General features: G+C 43.4%; 1 protein-coding gene across 1 annotated transcript in view; it reads left to right on the top strand.

The window, feature by feature from the left end:
* The window catches only part of LOC135553420 (kin of IRRE-like protein 3), a 105,481-nt gene that overhangs the window by 66,220 nt on the left and 18,517 nt on the right, over nt 1-20,744 (top strand). The window contains exons 7-9 of the mRNA XM_064985547.1: nt 12,514-12,619; nt 19,686-19,834; nt 20,011-20,138. Coding sequence (XP_064841619.1) covers nt 12,514-12,619; nt 19,686-19,834; nt 20,011-20,138 — 383 coding nt within the window. The remainder of the gene's footprint in view (nt 1-12,513; nt 12,620-19,685; nt 19,835-20,010; nt 20,139-20,744) is intronic.

The following is a 20,744-nucleotide window of genomic DNA, read 5'->3' as shown; positions in this document are numbered from 1 at the left end:
CTGTCCCGAAGTCAGCACCAGCTATCTTTGAGCTAGCCTCGAGCTAGGCCCATATACCAACTAATTATAGGGTTACCATACCTTCTTTGCCAACTGACCTGGATCCTTTATTGTCGACACGGAGCCCCGCTGATCCATCACAACTTGACTGCCAACGTGATCACCCGATGTAGGGCGATCTAGTCTGTTACAATATCGCCGCAGAACCATCTACTAGCCCCGGCCCGTTAGCTTTCTCTGAATGCTGTATCCCCTGCTTGACCAGCGTAGTAGTGAATACCGTACAGCACCCTGACTCACCTATTGCTACTCTTTTGACCCTATGATCACTCGGCTTCACGGCTGATGCCCCCTGGACTGTTTCAATAACACGGTACCTCATTTTGTTTACCTGTCAGCCCCAGCCTCGTACTCAGGTCCTGTATGTATCTAACTGACCTGCTCTGCCCTTTCATCGCTATTTACCCGTTGTTGTCTTAGCTCTCCTGATCAACACCTGTGATTGCCTCATGCCTCTCTCTAATGTCAATATGCCTTGTCTACTGCTGTTTTGGCTAGTTTTATTTTTTTTATTTCACTGTAGAGCCCTTAGTCCCGCTCAACATGCCTTAGATTGCTCTTTCGACACACCCCACACACATATGGAGACTTCACCTAGATTAATTGATGCCTCCAGAGACTAAACCTCTCTCATTGTCAAACAACGCATAGGTTTACATTCACTATACTCACATCCTACCATACCCTTATCTGTACATTAGGCTTTGAATCTATTCTAACACGCCCAGAAATCTGCTCCTTTTATTCTCTGTCCCCAACACACTAGACAACCAGTTCTTATAAGTTCTTATATGCTAAGCATCAGTATAGAGACCAAGTAGAATCTCAATTCAACGGCTCAGACACAAGAGGTATGTGGCAGGGTCTACAGTCAATCACGGATTACAAGAAGAAAACCAGCCCAGTCACGGACCAGGATGTCTTGCTCCCAGGCAGACTAAATAACTTTTTTGCCCGCTTTGAGGACAATACAGTGCCACTGACACGGCCTGCAACGAAAACATGCGGTCTCTCCTTCACTGCAGCCGAGGTGAGTAAAACATTTAAACGTGTTAACCCTCGCAAGGCTGCAGGCCCAGACGGCATCCCCAGCCGCGCCCTCAGAGCATGCGCAGACCAGCTGGCTGGTGTGTTTACGGACATATTCAATCAATCCCTATACCAGTCTGCTGTTCCCACATGCTTCAAGAGGGCCACCATTGTTCCTGTTCCCAAGAAAGCTAAGGTAACTGAGCTAAACGACTACCGCCCCGTAGCACTCACTTCCGTCATCATGAAGTGCTTTGAGAGACTAGTCAAGGACCATATCACCTCCACCCTACCTGACACCCTAGACCCACTCCAATTTGCTTACCGGCCAAATAGGTCCACAGACGACGCAATCTCAACCACACTGCACACTGCCCTAACCCATCTGGACAAGAGGAATACCTATGTGAGAATGCTGTTCATCGACTACAGCTCGGCATTTAACACCATAGTACCCTCCAATTTCTGCCAAGATAGAACTGCCAAAGGGGGTGGATTTGCAATCTACTGCAGAGAAAGCCTGCAGAGTTATGTCATGCTATCCAGGCCTGTGCCCAAACAAGCTACTTTTAAAAATCCACCTTTCCAGAAATAAGTCTCTCACTGCTGCTGCTTGTTACAGACCCCCCTCAGCCCCCAGCTGCGCACTGGAGACCATATGTCACCCAAACTATTATGTAACCTACCAGGTACAACCCAAAATCTGTAAACTCGGTTATCCTCAAAGATATCATCCTGACCATCCTGCTCTCTTAATAACCTCTTGAAACTCTATGGGCGCAATTTCATTTTTGGATGAAAAACGTTCCCGTTTTAAACAAGATATTTTGTCACAAAAAAATGCTCGACTATGCATATAATTGATAGCTTTGGAAAGAAAACACTCTGAATTTTCCAGAACTGCAAAGATATTGTCTGTGGGTGCCCTAGAACAGGAGCTACAGGCAAAATCAAGATGGAACGGCAACCAGGAAACCAGCAGGATTTTTGAGGCTCCGTTTTCCATTGTCTCCTTATATGGCTGTGAATGCGAGAGGAATGAGCCTGCCCTTTCTGTCGTTTCCCCAAGGTGTCTGCAGAATTGTGACGTATTTGTAGGCATATCATTGGAAGATTGACCATAAGAGACTACATTTTCCAGGTGTCCGCCCGGTGTCCTCCGTCGAAATTGGTGCGTCTTTTTCAGCTGCTGGTATTTTTCCATGCGATTCTGAGGGGAAAGCAGGCTTCCACGAACTGCATATCAATGAAGAGATATGTGAAAAAACACCTTGAGGATTGATTCTACACAACGTTTGCCATGTTTCGGTCGATATTATGGAGTTCATTCGGAAAATGTTTGACGTTTTGGTGACTGAATTTTCGGTTCGTTTCGGTAGCCAAATGTGATGTACAAAACGGAGCGATTTCTCCTACACAAAGATTCTTTCAGGAAAAACTGAACATTTTCTATGTAACTGAGAGTCTCCTCATTGAAAACATCCGAAGCTCTTCAAAGGTAAATGATTTTATTTATTTGGTTATCTGGTTTTTGTGAAAATGTTGCGTGATAAATGCTACTCAAAATGCTAAGCTAGCTTAGCATACTCTTACACAAATTAGTGATTTGCTATGGTTCAAAAGCATATTTTGAAAATCTGAGATGACAGTGTTGTTAAGAAAAGGCTAAGCTTGAGAGCAGGCGCATTATTTTCATTTTATTTGCGATTTTCAGAAATCGTTAACGTTGCGTTATGCTAATGAGCCTGAGGCTTTATTCACGATCCCGTATCCGGGACACCTCTGCTGTCTTCAACCAGGATCTTAGTGATCACTGCCTCATTGCCTGCTTCCGTAATGGGTCTGTGGTCAAACGACCACCCCTCATCAGTCAAATGCTCTCTAACACACTTCAGCAAGCAGGCCTTTCTAATCGACCTGGCCTGGGTATCCTGGAAAAATATTAACCTCATTCCGTCAGTAGAGGATGCCTGGTTATTCTTCCTCACCATCTTAAATTAGCATGCCCCATTCAAAACATTTAGAGCCAGGAACAGATGTAGCCCTTGGTTCACTCCAGACCAGACGGCCCTTGACCAGCACAAAAACATCCCGTGGCATACTGCATTAGCATTAAATAGCCCTCACAATATGCAACTTTCAGGGAAGTTAGGAACCAATATACACACGCAGTTAGGAAAGCAAAAGCTAGCTTTTTCAAACATAAATTTGCATCCTGTAGCATAACCTCCCAAAAGTTCTGGGACGCTGTAAAGTCCATGGAGAATAAGAGCACCTCCTCCCAACTGCCTACTGCACTCAGGCTAGGAAACACTGTCACCACCGTTAAATCCACGAGAATTTCAATAAGCATTTTTCTACACCTGGCCATGCATTCCATCTGGCTACCCCTATCCCGGTCAACCGCTCTGCACCCCCCACAGCAACTTGCCCAAGCCTCCCCATTTCTCCTTCACCCAATTCCAGATAGCTGATGATCTGAAAGAGCTGTAAAATCTGGACCCCTGGGCTAGACAATCTGGATCCTCACTTTCTAAAATTATCCAGTGCAATTTTTGTACCCCTATAACTAGCACCTCTCTTACGTATTGTCTGAGATCCCCAAAGATTGGAAAGCTGCCGCAGTCATCCCCCTCTTTAAAGGGGGAGACACTCTAGACCCAAACTGTTACAGACCTTTATCAAAGGTCTTTCTAAGGTCTTTGAAAGCCAAGATAACAAACAGATCACCGACCATCTCGAATCCCACCGTACCTTCTCTGCTATGCAATCTGGTTTCCAAGCTGGTCATGGATGCACCTCAGCCACACTCAAGGTCCTAAACGATATCATAACTGCCATTGACAAAAGACAATACTGTGCAGCCGTCTTCTTCGACCTGGCAAAGGCTTTCGACTCTGTCAATCACCACATTCTTATCAGCAGACTCAACAGCCTTGGTTTTTCAAATGACTGCCTCGCCTGGTTCACCAACTACTTCTCAGACAGAATTCAGCGTGTCAAATTGGAGGGCCTGTTGTCTGGACCTCTGGTAGTCTCTATGGGGGTGCCATGGTGTTCAATTCTGGGGCCAACTCTTTTCTCTGTATACATCAACGATGTCGCTCCTGTGGCTGGTGATTCTCAGATCCACCTCTATGCAGATGACACCATTCTGTATACTTCGGGCCCTTCTTTGGACACTGTTAACTAACCTCCAGATGAGCTTCAATGCCATACAACTCTCCCTCCGTGGCCTCCAATTGCTCTTAAATACAAGTAAAACTAAATGCATGCTCTTCAACCGATCGCTGTCCACACCTGCCTCCTGTCCCGCATCACTACTCTGGACGGTTCTGACTTAGAATATGTGGACAACTACAAATAACTAGGTGTCTGGTTAGACTGTAAACTCTCCTTCCAGACTCACATTAAGCATCTCCAATCCTAAATTAAATCTAGAATTGGCTTCCTATTGCGCAACAAAGCATCCCTCACTCACGCTGCCAAACATACCCTTGTAAAACTGACTATCCTACCAATCCTTGACTTCGGTGATGTCATTAACAAAATAGCCTCCAACACTCTACTCAGCAAATTGGATGCAGTCTATCACACTGCCATCGGTGTTGTCACCAAAGCCCCATATACTACCCACCACTGCAACCTGTATGCTCTCGTTGGCTGGACCTCGCTTTGTATTTGTCGCCAAACCCACTGGCTCCAGGTCATCTATAAGTCTTTGCTAGGTAAAGTCCCCCCTTATCTCAGCTCACTGGTCACCATAGCAGCACCCCCACGTAGTACTTGCTCCAGCAGGTATATTTTATTGGTCACCCCCAAAGCCAATTCCTTCTTTGGCCGCCTTTCCTTCCAGTTCTCTGCTGCCAATGACTAGAACGAATCTCAAAAATCACTGAAGCTGGAGACATTTATCTCCCTCACTAAATTTAAGCATCAGCTTTCAGAGCAGCTTGCAGATCATTGCACCTGTACATAGCACATCTGTAAATAGCCCATCCAACTACCTCATCCCCATATTGTTATTTTTTCCCTCCTTTGCACCCCAGTATCTCTACTTTTACATTAATCTTCTGCAAATCTACCACTCCAGTGTTTATTTGCTAAATTATAATTTTTTCCCCCCCAACGGCCTATTTATTGCCTTACCTCCCTAATCTTTCTTTATTTGCACACACTGTATATAGACCTTTCTATTGTGTTATTGAGTGTACATTTGTTTTTTCCATGTGTAACTCTTTGTTGTTGTTTGTGTCGCACTGCTTTGCTTTATCTTGGCCAGGTCGCAGTTGTAAATGAGAACTTGTTCTAAACTGGCCTACCTGGTTAAATAAAAATATTTTAAATCTGCCGCTGTAAAAACGTATGTTTTATGGCTTTACACCCCCTAAAATATTGTGGAAAAAGATTTACTTGTCTAAGTGAATACAGAGGGTCTTCTTTAATGGAAGCCTCTCCAACATAATCCAGGTAGAATCAGGAATTATCCCTGGCAGCTGTCTTGGCCCCTTCATTTTTTCAATTTTGACTAATGACATGCCACTGGTCTTGAGTTAAGCCAGTGTGTCTATGTATACAGATGACTCAACACTATACACTTCAGCTACAACAGCAAGTGTAATCACTGCAACAGAGCTGCAGTTACAGTAGTTTCAGAATGGGTGGCAAGGAATACGTTTTTTTAAACTGAAAGCATTTTATTTGGGACAAATCATTTACTAAACCATAAATCTCAACTAAATCTTGTTATAAATAATGTGGAAATTGAGCAAGTTGACGTGACTAAACCTCAAGCAGACTAACCCTGGATTGTAATCTGTTATGGTCAAAACATATTGATACAACTGTAGCTAAAATGGGGAGAAGTCTCTCTGCCATTTTAACAACACTATCAACAAAGCAGGTTCTACAGGCTCTAGTTTTGTCGCACCTGGACTACTGTTCAGTCGTGTGGTCAGGTGTCACAAAGAGAGCCCTCAGAAAATTACAATTGGCTCAGAACAGGGCAGCACATCTGTACCTTAAATGTACATGGATAGCTACCATTAATAATATGCATGTAAATCTCTCATGGCTCAAAGTGGAGGAGAGATTGACTTCATCACTACATTTGTAAGAAGTGTTGACATGCTGAATGCACCGAGGTGTCAGTTTAAACTACTAGCAAACAGCTCGAACACCCATGCATACCCCACAAGACATGTCACCAAAGGACTCTTCACAATCCCCAAGTCAAGAACAGACTATGGGAGGCATACAGTACTTCATAGAGCCATGGCTACATGGAAATCTATTCCACATCAGGTAACTGAAGCAAGCAGTAGAATCAGATTTTAAAAAACATACAAAAATACACATGATAATAAACGCACACTACACACACGTACACATGGATGTTGTATTGTAAAAACAGTGTCTTCGGAAAATATTCACACCCCTTGACTTTTTCCACATTTTGTTACGTTACAGCCTTATTAAAAAATGTATTTAATTGTTTATTGCTCAGGTTGGCCGGGCGGCCAACTCTAGGAAGAGTCTTAATGGTTCCCAACGTCCTCAATTTATGAATGATGGAGGCCTCTGTTTTCTTGGGGACCTTTAAAAGCTGCAGACAGTTTTTGGTACCTCTCCCCAGAACTGTGTCTCGACACCATCCTGTCTCCAAAAAATGTGGAAAACGTCAAGGGGTCTGAATTCTTTCCGAAGTGTTATGAAATGTAATGTCATGTAATATTTTTTATTGTATATAACTGTCTTAATGTTGCTGGACCCCAGGAAGAGTAGCTGCTGGCTTGGCAGGAATTAATGGGATCCTTAATAAACACAAATACAAAAAATAGTGTCAATAATTTGGAACCAACTATATATTTGATTAGTCATATGATTTATGGATATGCACTCAGAGAGAACTCCCCTCTAGCGTTCATGCTGCCCTCTTTTGCAGCAGAGGTTTGTTAGATTTCATCAAGCAAAGTTAAATCAAGGACTTGATTGTATTAAAAGCAATCTACATATAAAGCTAGAAATGGAAATGGCTTGGACAGTTGCCACAGTAGACGTAAAGAGGCAGTAGCCCATTTGAATTGAAGCAGCGGACGTAGAGAAGGAGAGAGGGGCCATGCTCGTGGCTGCCGTGTTCCATTAGTGATATCAGACAACCTTTGAGTCGCCCCACGATGTTCAGAGATGGGGCTTATACTGCTGAAAGGCCATAGTTTTTTTATCACTCAGACTCCCAGTGTTTGATGAGGACTTTTGGCCCTCCATTACTTTACATTCTTCACAGGCTATCCCTATTTCATCAATGCTGGACTTAATTGAAAAATAGCTTGCCGTACTTCAAATGTTTTATGTGAACATAAAGGGGGACCGAAGTGGAGGATTCACCAGAGATGAAAAAGTGATTCAAATCAAATCAAAGTTTATTTGTCACGTGCGCCAAATACAACAGGTGAAATGCTTACTTACAGGCTCCAACCAACAGTGCATTTTTTAAGTAAAAAAATGGTATTCGGTGAACAATAGATACGTACAAATTTTTACAAACAACAGTAAAAAAGACAGTGAAAAATAACAGTAGCGAGGCTATATGCAGTAGTGAGACTATAACAGTAGCGAGGCTATATACAGTAGAGAGACTATAACAGTAGCGAGGCTATATACAGTAGGAAGACTATAACAGTAGCGAGGCTATATACAGTAGGGAGACTATAACAGTAGCGAGGCTATGTACAGTAGGGAGACTATAACAGTAGCGAGGCTATATACAGTAGGGAGACTATAACAGTAGCGAGGCTATATAAAGTAGGGAGACTATAACAGTAGCGAGGCTATATACAGTAGGAAGACTATAACAGTAGCGAGGCCATATACAGTAGGGAGACTATAACAGTAGCGAGGCTATATACAGTAGGAAGACTATAACAGTAGCGAGGCTATATACAGTAGGGAGACTATATACAGTAGGGAGACTATAACAGTAGCGAAACGATATAGAGTAGGGAGACTATAACAGTAGCAAAACTATATACAGTAGGGAGACTATAACAGTAGCGAAACTATAACAGTAGCGAGGCTATATACAGTAGGGAGACTATAACAGTAGCGAGGCTATATACAGTAGGGAGACTATAACAGTAGCAAAACTATATACAGTAGGGAGACTATAACAGTAGCGAGGCTATATACAGTAGGGAGACTATAACAGTAGCGAGGCTATATACAGTAGGGAGACTATAACAGTAGCGAGGCTATATACAGTAGGGAGACTATAACAGTAGCGAGGCTATATACAGTAGGGAGACTATAACAGTAGCAAAACTATATACAGTAGGGAGCCTATAACAGTAGCGAGGCTATATACAGTAGGGAGACTATAACAGAAGCGAGGCTATATACAGTAGTAAGACTATAACAGTAGCAAAACTATATACAGTAGGGAGACTATAACAGTAGCGAGGCTATATACAGTAGGGAGACTATAACAGTAGCGAGGCTATATACAGTAGGGAGACTATAACAGTAGCGAGGCTATGTACAGTAGGGAGACTATAACAGTAGCGAAACGATATAGAGTAGGGAGACTATAACAGTAGCAAAACTATATACAGTAGGGAGACTATAACAGTAGCGAGGCTATATAAAGTAGGGAGACTATAACAGTAGCGAGGCTATATACAGTAGGAAGACTATAACAGTAGCGAAACTATATACAGTAGGGAGACTATAACAGTAGCGAGGCTATGTACAGTAGGGAGACTATAACAGTAGCGAGGCTATGTACAGTAGGGAGACTATAACAGTAGCGAGGCTATGTACAGTAGGGAGACTATAACAGTAGCGAAACGATATAGAGTAGGGAGACTATAACAGTAGCAAAACTATATACAGTAGGGAGACTATAACAGTAGCGAGGCTATATACAGTAGGGAGACTATAACAGTAGCAAAACTATATACAGTAGGGAGACTATAACAGTAGCGAGGCTATATAAAGTAGGGAGACTATAACAGTAGCGAGGCTATATACAGTAGGAAGACTATAACAGTAGCGAGGCCATATACAGTAGGGAGACTATAACAGTAGCGAGGCTATATACAGTAGGAAGACTATAACAGGAGCGAGGCTATATACAGTAGGGAGACTATATACAGTAGGGAGACTATAACAGTAGCGAAACGATATAGAGTAGGGAGACTATAACAGTAGCAAAACTATATACAGTAGGGAGACTATAACAGTAGCGAAACTATAACAGTAGCGAGGCTATATACAGTAGGGAGACTATAACAGTAGCGAGGCTATATACAGTAGGGAGACTATAACAGTAGCAAAACTATATACAGTAGGGAGACTATAACAGTAGCGAGGCTATATACAGTAGGGAGACTATAACAGTAGCGAGGCTATATACAGTAGGGAGACTATAACAGTAGCGAGGCTATATACAGTAGGGAGACCATAACAGTAGCGAGGCTATATACAGTAGGAAGACTATAACAGTAGCGAGGCTATATACAGTAGGGAGACTATAACAGTAGCGAGGCTATATACAGTAGGGAGACTATATACAGTAGGGAGACTATAACAGTAGCGAAACGATATAGAGTAGGGAGACTATAACAGTAGCAAAACTATATACAGTAGGGAGACTATAACAGTAGCGAAACTATAACAGTAGCGAGGATATATACAGTAGGGAGACTATAACAGTAGCGAGGCTATATACAGTAGGGAGACTATAACAGTAGCAAAACTATATACAGTAGGGAGACTATAACAGTAGCGAGGCTATATACAGTAGGGAGACTATAACAGTAGCGAGGCTATATACAGTAGGGAGACTATAACAGTAGCGAGGCTATATACAGTAGGGAGACCATAACAGTAGCGAGGCTATATACAGTAGGAAGACTATAACAGTAGCGAGGCTATATACAGTAGGGAGACTATAACAGTAGCGAGGCTATATACAGTAGGGAGACTATATACAGTAGGGAGACTATAACAGTAGCGAAACGATATAGAGTAGGGAGACTATAACAGTAGCGAAACGATATAGAGTAGGGAGACTATAACAGTAGCAAAACTATATACAGTAGGGAGACTATAACTGTAGCGAAACTATAACAGTAGCGAGGCCATATACAGTAGCTAGACTATAACAGTAGCGAGGCTATATACAGTAGGGAGCCTATAACAGTAGCGAGGCTATATACAGTAGGGAGACTATAACAGTAGCGAGGCTATATACAGTAGGGAGACTATAACAGTAGCGAGGCTATATACAGTAGGGAGACTATAACAGTAGCGAGGCTATATACAGTAGGGAGACTATAACAGTCGCAAGGCTATTTACAGTAGGGAGCCTATAACAGTAGCGAGGCTATATACAGTAGGGAGACTATAACAGAAGCGAGGCTTTATACAGTAGTGAGACTATAACAGTAGCAAAACTATATACAGTAGGAAGACTATAACAGTAGCGAAACAATATACAGTAGTAAGACTATAACAGTAGCGAAACTATATACAGTAGGGAGACTATAACAGTAGCGAGGCTATATACAGTAGGGAGACTATAACAGTAGCGAAACGATATAGAGTAGGAAGACTATAACAGTAGCAAAACTATATACAGTAGGAAGACTATAACAGTAGCGAAACAATATACAGTAGTAAGACTATAACAGTAGCGAGGCTATATACAGTAGGGAGACTATAACAGTAGCGAGGCTATGTACAGTAGGGAGACTATAACAGTAGCGAAACGATATAGAGTAGGGAGACTATAACAGTAGCAAAACTATATACAGTAGGGAGACTATAACAGTAGCGAGGCAATATACAGTAGGGAGACTATAACAGTAGCAAAACTATATACAGTAGGGAGACTATAACAGTAGCGAGGCTATATAAAGTAGGGAGACTATAACAGTAGCGAGGCTATATACAGTAGGAAGACTATAACAGTAGCGAAACTATATACAGTAGGGAGACTATAACAGTAGCGAGGCTATATACAGTAGGGAGACTATAACAGTAGCGAGGCTATATACAGTAGGGAGACTATAACAGTAGCGAGGCTATGTACAGTAGGGAGACTATAACAGTAGCGAGGCTATGTACAGTAGGGAGACTATAACAGTAGCGAGGCTATGTACAGTAGGGAGACTATAACAGTAGCGAGGCTATATACAGTAGGGAGACTATAACAGTAGCGAGGCTATATACAGTAGGGAGACTATAACAGTAGCGAGGCTATATACAGTAGGGAGACTATAACAGTAGCGAGGCTATATACAGTAGGGAGACTATAACAGTAGCGAGGCTATATACAGTAGGGAGACTATAACAGTAGCGAGGCTATATACAGTAGGGAGACTATAACAGTAGCGAGGCTATGTACAGTAGGGAGACTATAACAGTAGCGAGGCTATATACAGTAGGGAGACTATAACAGTAGCGAGGCTATATACAGTAGGGAGACTATAACAGTAGCGAGGCTATGTACAGTAGGGAGACTATAACAGTAGCGAGGCTATGTACAGTAGGGAGACTATAACAGTAGCGAGGCTATATACAGTAGGGAGACTATAACAGTAGCGAGGCTATATACAGTAGGGAGACTATAACAGTAGCGAGGCTATATACAGTAGGGAGACTATAACAGTAGCGAGGCTATATACAGTAGGGAGACTATAACAGTAGCGAGGCTATATACAGTAGGGAGACTATAACAGTAGCGAGGCTATATACAGTAGGGAGACTATAACAGTAGCGAGGCTATGTACAGTAGGGAGACTATAACAGTAGCGAGGCTATATACAGTAGGGAGACTATAACAGTAGCGAGGCTATATACAGTAGGGAGACTATAACAGTAGCGAGGCTATATACAGTAGGGAGACTATAACAGTAGCGAGGCTATATGCAGGCAACAGTTAGTCGGGCTGATTGAGGGAGATTAAAATGCATCTTTATAAATAATTCTATACCTTTAGTTACATTTAATTGCTGTTTATTGAATTAACATAATCTATGTGTTTGCTTTTTTAAGATCATTTTTAATTGTGTCTAACTCAGTGTTTGTTAATTATTGTAATTATAATAGAGTGCTTGGCGGAAAAATCACTGTCTCAATTAATCCTTATTTGCAAATTGCCAATTACTGAAAAAGTCATTATCAAGAGTTGCATTATTTGGTTCGATTTCCTGTGTTTTTCTGCTCTTTAATGTCTCAAATGAAAATGTAAAACAAGTATAGGTCGTGTATTTCCGCACCTGTAAAAATATCTCACAACATAAGTTACTATAGGGGTAATATGTTGGTCTGTTTGGTAAATGCAACAGCCCTAGATTACTGTAAGGTTGTTACAGGGGTCTTTTCTAATTGGTTGTCTGTCTCTGGTCTGTGTCCATACAGATTTGCCACTTGTCAATCTGTCAGTGGAGCCTCAGCCCATTCTGGAAGGAAACCTTGTCAAGTTCCACTGCTCGGCCAAGGCTAACCCACCAGTCACACTGTACAGGTAAGATTACCTACCTATACATTCATACCTTCTCTCTCTCTGTCTGTCTGTCTCTCTCTCTCTCTCTCTTGATAGTCTATATCAGATTATTTTCACTCTGAACTTGGTTCCTTGGTAAGACTTTGAACGTGCTGTCTCAGAACTTTACTTTAAACTCCATTACTAGTTTCTCAATGAGAAATGTATTATAGCAAAATATATGTGAGCCAGACATAATGCATTATGCAATGCCCCATAATGAGAAAGAAAAACGCTGACAAAAATTTCAAATGATATACAAAGGTCCTGTCTGATTAATGTTGCTTGTTGCTAATAACTTCTCACATTAAGTCAAATGTGGCACTTCACTATTGATGGTATTAATCATTGTCAGAGAATTCTTATGATGCCGTGACACTATTAAATCTCTTGTCGATTTGGAAAATATTCACAGAAAAACATACAGAGAAAAATCTAATGCCAAACGTCTGTTGAAATTCATTCTCAGTCATGTACTTCGAGACTAATGAATGCATTGACTTGCATGGCTTTGCTTTAAGATACTACTGTCTATATCCCCTGAACATAGATACATTACGTTGAGTGGGAGAAGAGCTGGCATTGTGTTGTATCTGATGAGGATGCCAGGGTTACAAGGTATCATGTTAAAAGGGTGACATGAGTGTCAGAGTACTGCAGCAGGGCCAATGGACATTTGAGTGGGTTGATCTTCTGAATCTACGCTGAACCCATGCCTGTGCTTTTTCTCAATCCTTTTTGGATTCTGACTGACAACTTCAAGCACACACTGAGAGACTTGATTTGGAACACTGAGTTCTTCAATTCTCACAAGAAACGTTTCCTTTCCTCTCAGAGAGGATTGGCGATAAAGAAGAAATTCTCATGAAACTTGGTCCTTGAAGAGGTGTAATGCCAAGGTGATTTGTCAAGACATGCTTTTCTGTGAGGGTTTTAAAACCAAGGGAAGAATAAGTGGAACAAAATCAATAGCGAAGGGAATTGCCCAGCCGACACTGAGTCTGAAGCAGTATTGGGAAATGAAATGGATCTACAACACACTCACAGGTGGCAAAACAGAGACGTTCCTTTGATGGATTCTGCCCTTTTAAAAAACAGATATCAAGGCAAACAAGACTTGTGTTTGATTGTGCAGGTTTACACCAAAGGCAGGTCTTCTGCTACAATCACCGTGGAACTCAGTCTCTATTGTTGTGGGACATGGATCAATGTTCCACTAAGAGGGCCTGGGTCCTTGGGAGCCTTGGTGGGTCAGATTCCTTTTAGCCTTGGAAACCAATGGATAATGTAATGAAAAAAGGTGGGAGGTTGAACAGGCTGAAATAGGCACTCTCTAGAAGGGTTTCACTAGTGTTAGGATCCGATACCACTTTGAGTTGAGTCCTCTGCACGTCTGAACCCACACTTCACTGCTGTTCACTGGGCTGTGATAATATATCAATATTTTTCAATATGCAACCATGCAGATTAATTTACGATTCATTTTAGCACACATTCTGTAATGGTTTTCTTCCTCCTCTTCTGAGGAGGCGTAGGAAGGATCGGACCAATGCACAGTGTGGTAAGTGTTCATAATATTATTTTAATGAAATATAACTGAACACAGAAAACAAAGAAAAAGAAAATAAATTGAAACCGACACAGTCCCACAGTCCCGGAGCAAACATTGACACGGAAAATAATCACCCTCAACCAAAACAGGCTACCTAAATATGATTCTCAATCAGAGACAGCTGCCCCTGATTGAGAACCATACCAGGCCAAACACAGAAATACAACATAGAAAAAAGAACATAGACTACCCACCCCAACTCACGCCCTGACCAAACTAACGCAAAGACATAATAAAGGAACTAAGGTCAGAACGTGACACATTCTTCTAAATAACTATTTTATATTTTATCTCCAGCCTCTCTCAGTCTACATATGTGGGAGTGTTGCACTGTTCCTGTCTCCACTGGGGAGTTGATTGAGGAGAACCCTCCTTGTCCCCCGGAGAGCGTTACAGCAGTGCAGAGTAGGGAGCTAGTGGTGCGGTGTGTCTGTTAGTCAGCTCTAATACACCCTGTCTCTGGAGATCAGATATGGCACAAGGACAGGGCAGCCCTTAGAGTGCTGGCCTCTCTTCTAACCTCCAGAGTGCCATCCATCCTCAGCACACCACTCTGCCATCCTCCACTTCAATAAGCACTTCACACACATACAGAGCCACGGTAGCAGAGGAAGAGTCAATGACATGGTGATTTCTATTCTCTATGATCTGCTGTGATTGGCCGCTCTATGAATGTTGCTTAACAAAGCGAATGGAAATAAGTCTCTAGTCTACAAATATCTCTCAGGCAGAGCCAGAACCCTTACTCCTGGGAGGAAAGAACATGTGCCTCAGGGATAGTGGATAGGATAGGAGTAGAGGATAGGGAGTAACCTAACGTAGCAGGCAAAGAAAGATGCCTGAGCCGAGTTCTCATTTATGTTTTTCAGGGAAAACGGAAGTTAGGTTGAAAATACTGTATCTCTGAAAACCGGATGTTAGCGTTTTCTAGCGACTCATAGGCTAGATAGGGGGGGAAGTACTGTTGGAAGTAAGTTTGTGTTTTGGTCTGAGTGTGTTGATGTGAATCGAGGAATTGTAAAATAATAGAGCTGTTAAGGGATCTTCATTACATAATGGAAGGAGGAGGGGCAACCATAATACTTCAACATCATATTGAACGCCCTGGTGGTACAGATACAAAGCTTTTTTTTCACTACTCCAAGAAGAGGCACTCCGGAGAGGGACACAACAGAAGAGGAGTTTTAGCTCTCTCACCTGCACACTCTACCACTAACACATCCCTCTTCACGCCCAGAAAACCACCATCCCCAATTCTCTCCCCAGTTAAACAATTAGCGTGTTGTTGCTACTTTGATTTTTTGGGGTCAGTTCTACCATCTACCTTTTCCTTGTCTGTGTCTCTGAGGTGGCTAATGAAGAGGTTTACCATCATGGTGCTTTCCGTCACATTGTCTGTGGGCATTGCCACTGTTTGTTTTTCCACAACCGTGCTTCCCCTGCGACTCGCTTTGTGCCACCCAGTGCATCCAGCCTACGAGAATAGCGAGAGAGAGAAAAAAAACAAAGTAGCAGGCACAGCAAATTAAATCCATCTTGTCTGTTTTACTGGCATAAACACTTTGGCTGTACAAAATATTTTGACTGGTACCATGCCACTAATGACAATAATGTTTTAAAGGAAGGTACAACAGTGATGTTCTATGATGTTGTTATTTCATTGCCAGACAAACAGACTTCCTGGTTTTATTTGAATTGTGAGGCACCAAACTGATAGTCTCATCATCTTTGCTCATGTTCCCTACCCAATGGCAGACAGTATATTGGAATGTCATTCACAATGTGTTGAAACTATAGACAATGTGTTGTTCTCTCTTCTAGTATTGAGCCTTTTGTCATATTATGTCAAATCAAGAGACATTTTTGTATTATTTGTTTTACACATTTTATTCAAAGAACATCAGGGTGCGATTTGATCAACACATCATTATGAAAGTGTCTCTTTTCCATTGAAATAAGTATTTTTATATATTCAACATTATGAAAATGCAAATGAGCAACATAATATGTGCTGTGATGTACATAACCATGCTGACAATAATAATAATGTATTCTATATGTTAATAACATAGCTAGATGTTTAATTTAATATAATTCAGTTTGACCATTTTTGTCCCCTCATTTCAGTGGGAGAGAACAGGGTTGGGTTTTCACTGTTCTTTCCCTGGTAAACACAGATTTCACTGATGTTGCCATACACACACACACACACACACACACACACACACCTACACACCTAAAGTGGCTGTTCCACTGGATGTCAGAAGGTGAATTCACCAATTTGTAAGTCGCTCTGGATAAGAGCGTCTGCTAAATGACTTAAATGTAAATGTAAATGTACACACCTACACACCTACACACCTACACACACACACACACACACACACACACACACACACACACACACACACACACACACACACACACACACACACACACACACACACACACACACACACACACACACACACAGCCTAAGGCACACACCTGACTTACACCTCATCGTGTGACCAACATCCATGAATAGGTCCGGGTGGTAAGTGAGCTGTTGAGTAAGTTCTCGCTGGCCCCTCTGCCCTCCCAGAGGAGATGCAGGTGTCTGATGGATGCAGAGCTGGCTTTGTTTAGACTCTATTGGATGGGGACCAGCACACCAGCCGAGCTTTCACACTCCCTGCAGGCACTAGCATTCTGTCTCTGCTCTCTCTGCACTGTGGACCTCCCAGTCCTGGCAGCCTCACACTCCATTTGGGAGAAACCTGTTGGCCAAACTTCTGTGCTTAACTCACTGTAACTCCTCCAGTACTCTATCAACCCTACACTCTCAGTCACAGCCTGTGGAGAGGCATTCATCATCAGACACTGAGATTCAGAGTGCATTAATGATCACTGTCATCATTAGCGCATTTATTGACATCTAATATTCATAGACAGTGTGTTGTCATTATCATAGTCATTATCATAATACTTAATTCAATATTTTGTGTACAGAATTGTTTTCTTGAGGGACTATACACACAGAATGTTTGCTTTGTGTAGATTACTGTAACGGTATTAATATTTTCTGGAATCCAGCACATTCTCCTCCTGGATCAGTTATGTAAGGAAGGGACAGGCGAGCCAAGCACACCCATATGCCCTAATTTTTATATTTTTGGAAACACAGTTGTCACAGTGCATATTCAGCAGACAGTGATCTCAGTGGCTTCATTTTGCACGCAGTGAACTGGCTCCTATAGTGTGGAAACATAGTCTCCTCCGCAGCAAAATGAGCAGCAGAGAAAAATCTACTGGAGCAAATTAGAAAGCTGCTTCACTTGCTGAATGAATGAGGTAATCTATTCTCATTTAAATTATACTATTCCAGTCAAGCAAAGACCAAGGCTTCACTCATGGATAACAAACAAGTCCCCTATCCCTGGAATACTGCACAGTGTACCCTGTAATGTTGGGTGAGAAAATAGATCCATGTTTTGTGACAGTTAGAAGTGAAAGGTTATCTTCGCCCACAAGAGCATGCAAATAGATCTCTTTCTGGGGAAGGGGAGAGGATTAAGATTATACAGAGTTGAATGTCCCAAAATACCTTGTAAATGTGACCGAGAAGCAGCCCCAAACATGCACCCATGCCCTGGCTCGCTTTAATAAATGGTCCCTGTCTCCCACAGCAACAGGGAACCGTCAAATATGGCATGTCGAACAAGACAGAAGTGTTGAAATCAGGAGGCATCGCTCCAACACAAACGGATGTTCTTCATGCAATCCTGTGTCAATGTATTAACATCAGGTGCCTTTACGTGCATACAGTACGTGTCAGCCGGCATTGTCAGGGAGACTCTACCATACAGTACGTGTCAGCCGGCATCGTCAGGGGGACTCTACCATACAGTACGTGTCAGCCGGCATCGTCAGGGAGACTCTACCATACAGTACGTGTCAGCCGGCATCGTCAGGGGGACTCTACCATACAGTACGTGTCAGCCGGCATCGTCAGGGGGACTCTACCATACAGTACGTGTCGGCCGGCATCGTCAGGGGGACTCTACCATACAGTACGTGTCAGCCGGCATCGTCAGGGGGACTCTACCATACAGTACGTGTCAGCCGGCATCGTCAGGGGGACTCTACCATACAGTACGTGTCAGCCGGCATCGTCAGGGGGACTCTACCATACAGTACGTGTCAGCCGGCATCGTCAGGGGGACTCTACCATACAGTACGTGTCAGCCGGCATCGTCAGGGGGACTCTACCATACAGTACGTGTCAGACGGCATCGTCAGGGGGACTCTACCATACAGTACGTGTCGGCCGGCATCGTCAGGGAGACTCTACCATACAGTACGTGTCAGCCGGCATCGTCAGGGGGACTCTACCATACAGTACGTGTCAGCCGGCATCGTCAGGGGGACTCTACCATACAGTACGTGTCAGCCGGCATCGTCAGGGGGACTCTACCATACAGTACGTGTCAGCCGGCATCGTCAGGGGGACTCTACCATACAGTACGTGTCAGCCGGCATCGTCAGGGGGACTCTACCATACAGTACGTGTCAGCCGGCATCGTCAGGGGGACTCTACCATACAGTACGTGTCAGCCGGCATCGTCAGGGGGACTCTACCATACAGTACGTGTCAGCCGGCATCGTCAGGGGGACTCTACCATACAGTACGTGTCAGCCGGCATCGTCAGGGGGACTCTACCATACAGTACGTGTCAGCCGGCATCGTCAGGGGGACTCTACCATACAGTACGTGTCAGCCGGCATCGTCAGGGGGACTCTACCATACAGTACGTGTCAGCCGGCATCGTCAGGGGGACTCTACCATACAGTACGTGTCAGCCGGCATCGTCAGGGGGACTCTACCATACAGTACGTGTCAGCCGGCATCGTCAGGGGGACTCTACCATACAGTACGTGTCGGCCGGCATCGTCAGGGGATGGTTGGCTGCCACAAAAATATGCTGAAGCCAGCAGAGAACCTGCACAGGAATGTTTTCAGAGAACAACGTGGTCCTGACATGGAAGGAGAGATTCTGTCTTAATGTTTCATCCCTCCCTCCTCTCCCCCCATCCTCTCATCCTTCAGACAGGTGCCATCATCCCTCACTGATGACCGGGACTGAAACATTATTAGTCAGAAGCAACCCATTCTTCATATTGGTGGTAATGCGTGTTCAAAATGTCTTCCTTCTGCAGATATTCTGGGCCCTCAGCAGAGTATTTTCCGACAACCATAGGCCAGGCGACCATAGGTCAACAATAAGGTCAAAGCAATTTGCGAATACCAGTAGATTATCAGACCACCCCTCTCATGCAGGGTATCTCTCTCTCTCTCTCTCTCTCTCTCTCTCTTTCTCTCTCTCTCTCTCTCTCTCTCTCTCTCTCTCTCTCTCTCTATCTATTTATCTATCTATCTATTGCACTTCACTACAGGTGGGCCAAAGGAGGTAATGTGATAAAGGAGGTCTCTGGGGACACCTATGAGGTCATTGTGGACCATTCCTTCTTCACCGAGCCAGTCTCCTGTGAGGTCACCAACCCTCTGGGCAGCACCAACATCAGCCGCAACGTCGACGTCTACTGTGAGTGCTACTACTGTGTTGCTCTTTCTGTAGCTATCCAATATTGATGTCCACCTAATGTTATACATCCTATTTAGATACATTCTGTAGCTGACCGTATGGTACTGTGTTATAGAGTGTTCTGTGTTGCTGGTGCCGTTGTGTTGATTGTACTGACTGCGTCTGTGTTCCTGCAGTTGGTCCACGTATGTCTGCAGAGCCCCAGTCCTTACAGGTGGATCTGGGGTCTGATGCTGTATTCAACTGTGCTTGGACTGGAAACCCCTCCCTCACCATCGTCTGGATGAAGAGGGGCTCTGGGGTGGTAAGTATTCACTTATCCAATGTTTTTCAGAATTTCATGATTGTTTTGACTAGGTGCGATACACTGTAGATTGTGATCCATTGTTCCAATCAGGTTAGCCTATACTTTAAATGTCATTTACTTTATATTGTTATGTTTTTCACAACCACCCCCGTATCATGCTGGCCACAGCAGTAACTTCATTAATTATAAAAAATCTAACCGCAGCAGTCATGCAGGATTCAGGTGACAAAGCAGTGCCCTTTGAGCTCAAATCAGTTGTTTTCAAAATCTCATTAATCTCAAAATTCTGAGGCAGCTAGCGGTTCGGGCTCGTTAGCGGCCCTGCTCCCTGACTCCTGGCCGGAGATGTGTTGAGGTGAGCAAAGGGGCATGCAATTGATCTGCCAGCCAGGCTCATTCCTCAACTCCATACACATCAAACTTCCAAGTCTGGAGATGGAGACCGAAACCGCCCCTCTCTCGTATGAGCCTGGCCTCAAATTGGATTTTAATAATAGAAGAGAGGTGACCTTTAAGGCGTTAAGAGGAGCATAGGCTGCTTTGTGCTGCCTCAAATGAGAAGGTGAACTCTCACTGCTCATTCAGTGACTCTTGACCTCCGTG

This window comes from Oncorhynchus masou, chromosome 13 (assembly GCF_036934945.1).
Source record: "Oncorhynchus masou masou isolate Uvic2021 chromosome 13, UVic_Omas_1.1, whole genome shotgun sequence".
Classification (NCBI taxonomy): Eukaryota; Metazoa; Chordata; class Actinopteri; order Salmoniformes; family Salmonidae; genus Oncorhynchus; species Oncorhynchus masou.
Note: the sequence above shows the minus strand (reverse complement) of the source record. Positions and strands in the feature narration are given on the sequence as shown.